The following is a 3379-nucleotide window of genomic DNA, read 5'->3' as shown; positions in this document are numbered from 1 at the left end:
TAGACAATCTTGAATTCTTTTCGATACTTTATACAAATTGTGCTATATCAGTAGCCGCATGAGGTGTTAAACTCCTTTTTTTGTGATTTTTATCATTGTCTTACCTTTTAACCGGATTCTCTCTATTAAAGTCTATTGGGAATCTCTTTTGTAGTGTCCACTAGAAATTTGTTTTGTCCAGTTTTTGTACTTTGGGTTCTCCACTTGAGACAGTGACAACTAAAGATTAAAGTTTAACATCACAAGGACAACATGTAGATTGTGTGAACTGGTTGTGTGAGGCTATGTAAAGGGACTTGTTGGAAATGCACTTCTCTTTGTAGGTCCTTACTCATGTGAAAGTTTTTCTTTCAGGGCTTTTGCCAGAAATTGCACTGTCTGTGAATCCCTTTGTTAGTGGCAATTGTTATAGTAGAACTTCCTTTCCTGGAAGAGTACTACAGTGTTTGAAACATATTTTACCCAACTCACCATCCAATTTCTTTGTTTATTCAAACTTAAGACATTGCTTCTGAAACCCTGTCAAATATGTGCATCTGGTTGAGTAAATCTCTTTTTTGTTTGCTTACATTTTAGAACACTTTGCATGGCAAAAAAAATATCCACTTCTGGGAAAAAGCCATATCAGTGCAAAACTTGTGACCAGTGTTTTGTAAAAAAAGGAAATCTACAAAGACATGAGAGATCTCACACTAGAGGAAAGCCATACCAGTGTAAAACCTGTGACAAGTGCTTTCATAGACAAAGATATCAAGAGGTTCATGAGAGATCCCACACTGGAGAGAAGCCATACCAGTGTAAAAGCTGTGACAAGTGGTTTAGTGATAAAAGAAATCTACATAGACATGAAAGATCCCACACTGGAGAGAGGCCATACCAGTGCAAAACTTGTGGCAAAGGGTTTGCACAAAAGCGTGATCTAACAGTACATGAAAGATCCCACACTGGAGACAAGGCATACCAGTGTAAAAGCTGTGACAAGTGGTTTAGTGATAAAAGAAATCTACATAAACATGAAAGACCCCACACTGGAGAGAAGCGATACCAGTGTAAGACATGCGATAAGTGGTTTACACAAAAAGAAACTCTAAAAGCACATATGAGATCTCATACTGGAGAGAAGCCATACCAGTGCAAAACTTGTGACAAGTGCTTTGCACGAAAGGGTGCTCTAACAGTACATGAAAGATTCCACACTGGAGAGAAGCCATACCAGTGCAAAACTTGTGACAAGTGGTTTGCACAAAAAAGTCATCTAACAGTACACGAAAGATCCCACACTGGAGAGAGGCCATACCAGTGCAAAACTTGTGACAAAGGGTTTGCACAAAAGGGTGATCTAACAGTACATGAAAGATCCCACACTGGAGAGAAGCCATACCAGTGTAAAAGCTGTGACAAGTGGTTTAGTCATAAAGGAAATCTACATAGACATGAAAGATTCCACACTGGAGAGAAGCCATACCAGTGCAAAACTTGTGACAAGTGGTTTGCACAAAAAAGTCATCTAACAGTACACGAAAGATCCCACACTGGAGAGAGGCCATACCAGTGCAAAAGCTGTGACAAGTGGTTTACTGATAGAAGAAATCTACAAAGACATGAAAGATCCCACACTGGAGAGAGGTTATACCAGTGCAAAACTTGTGACAAAGGGTTTGCACGAAAGGGTGATCTAACAGTACATGAAAGATCCCACACTGGAGAGAAGCCATACCAGTGCAAATCTTGTGACAAGTGGTTTACTCAGAAGGGAGCACTTCAAAGGCATGAAAAATTGCACTCTGGACAGCAGCCATATTCCTCAGATTACGATGAAACATTTACTTGCTGGATTTGTCAGGAGGAACTGAGCAGTGCATCCCAGCTCATTAACCACTATGAAGAACACATGAAGTTCCCTTGATTTTATTGTTGATAAGTCTATCTGATGTAAGATTAAGATTTAAAGAACGTTTGAGTTTTGCAGTAAAATGAATAATTTTGATTTCTCAGATTGACTATCTTATAAAGTGAGACGGTTGTAGTGTTTAGACATTTCATTACTGTTATATAGAGTTATCGGTGCGAAAAGAATCATGGTACTGTAACATGGCGCTGGTGTAGATGTCAATGTCATTTCTTTTTAAATAGAGGTTGACTGGTTTTCTTCATCAGTAATGCTCTTCAATAATCTTAGAAGCTGATGTTTGTTTTCTAAGGATGCCTTTGCTTCCTCTTTCCTTTAATTCTTCTTTAAGCTGAGGAACTGTCATTTTTGTAAAGTCAATTGAGCTCAAAGGCACAGCAGAGTGAGTTTGAGATGCAACAGTACTTTAACCTCTTTGCAGATTAGATAAAGGTGTAGTAATTTCAGGCGGTACAGTTTTTTCTTTTTCGGAATATGTCCTCTTCCCATTACTCTAGTTTGTTTCTGATAGGATCTGGGCTCCCATTCCCTTTTTCTTAAGTGCCATTAACATGACTCTTGATGAAGAACATCTCCAATAAAGTCCCACTTGTTGAATTTCCAGAAAACAGTGGACCCTGCAACATCAATGTTCCTTTCAACTCCTTGCTCTGTAAATGTTTTTACTACTTGGTACATTTGGAAAAACCATGGGATATATGGGAAACCATAATATGAAGGTATTGGGTAACTCTCTTTCACTTGTAACCTTCCCCTAATCCTTTGAGAGAAATGAAATCACTCACCTATTGTTTTGCTTTCAACCAAAACTCTGTGGGGCTGGTATTCGGTTGCCAGTTTCTGAGATTTTTTACAGGGCTGCGAAGTACACCCATATTTTTATCATCTTTTCAGCAGTTTCAGGCCTCAAGAAATCATTCATTTTCTCTGGAAGGTGATACAGCATTATTTTCTTATCATTTCTTATGAGACTTATCCATTCGTGAACAGAACTTTCTTTGCCATCTGCATTTTTCTTTCCCAGACATCAAAAGACACTCCACAAGACCTTCTACTGTGAATGAACTTATTTAGGTGTGCCTGTTTGTTGATCAGGTTTTCAATACTCTCCTAAATATCCCAATCATTAACTTCTGTTATTAAATTGGCAGTTAGCACTTATCAGTTATTCTTAAAAGGAGGTGAAGTTCATCAACAATTATATGATCCAATTCAATGTCCAGAAGGGGTTCCTTACAGCAGCCAGAATCATCCTTTGATTTTTTTGAACATTTCTGTCAATTCTTGTAAAGACCTTGAAAGTGGCTTTGAATTGAAATAACTAAAATGCTGATCTATTTTCCATCTATCATCCTTTTGGATTTTACACCATGCACATGCACAGGTAGCTGTTGCTCCATTTAAACCTAGCATGCGGAGAATGAATTTATAATTACCGCAATGCATGGTCCTTAATTGTTCCTTTCAACA

At 38.2% G+C, this 3379-nt stretch overlaps 1 protein-coding gene across 1 annotated transcript; it reads left to right on the top strand.

The window, feature by feature from the left end:
• Positions 1-586: 586 nt before the first annotated feature.
• Positions 587-2974, top strand: LOC149039765 (uncharacterized). The gene has a single exon (XM_089183172.1). It carries the CDS (start codon positions 587-589, stop codon positions 1904-1906), a length of 1320 nt encoding a protein of 439 aa, XP_089039298.1. The 3' UTR covers positions 1907-2974.
• The last annotated feature ends 405 nt before the right edge of the window (positions 2975-3379 follow it).

This window comes from Pocillopora damicornis, chromosome 9, assembly GCF_964200805.1.
Source record: "Pocillopora damicornis chromosome 9, jaPocDami1.2, whole genome shotgun sequence".
Lineage (NCBI taxonomy): Eukaryota > Metazoa > Cnidaria > Anthozoa > Scleractinia > Pocilloporidae > Pocillopora > Pocillopora damicornis.
This window is presented reverse-complemented; position numbering and strand designations above follow the sequence as displayed.

Bases quoted from the DNA above. Each gene is read 5' to 3' on its own strand.
- LOC149039765 (XM_089183172.1), top strand. From the start codon at position 587: ATGGCAAAAAAAATATCCACTTCTGGGAAAAAGCCATATCAGTGCAAA.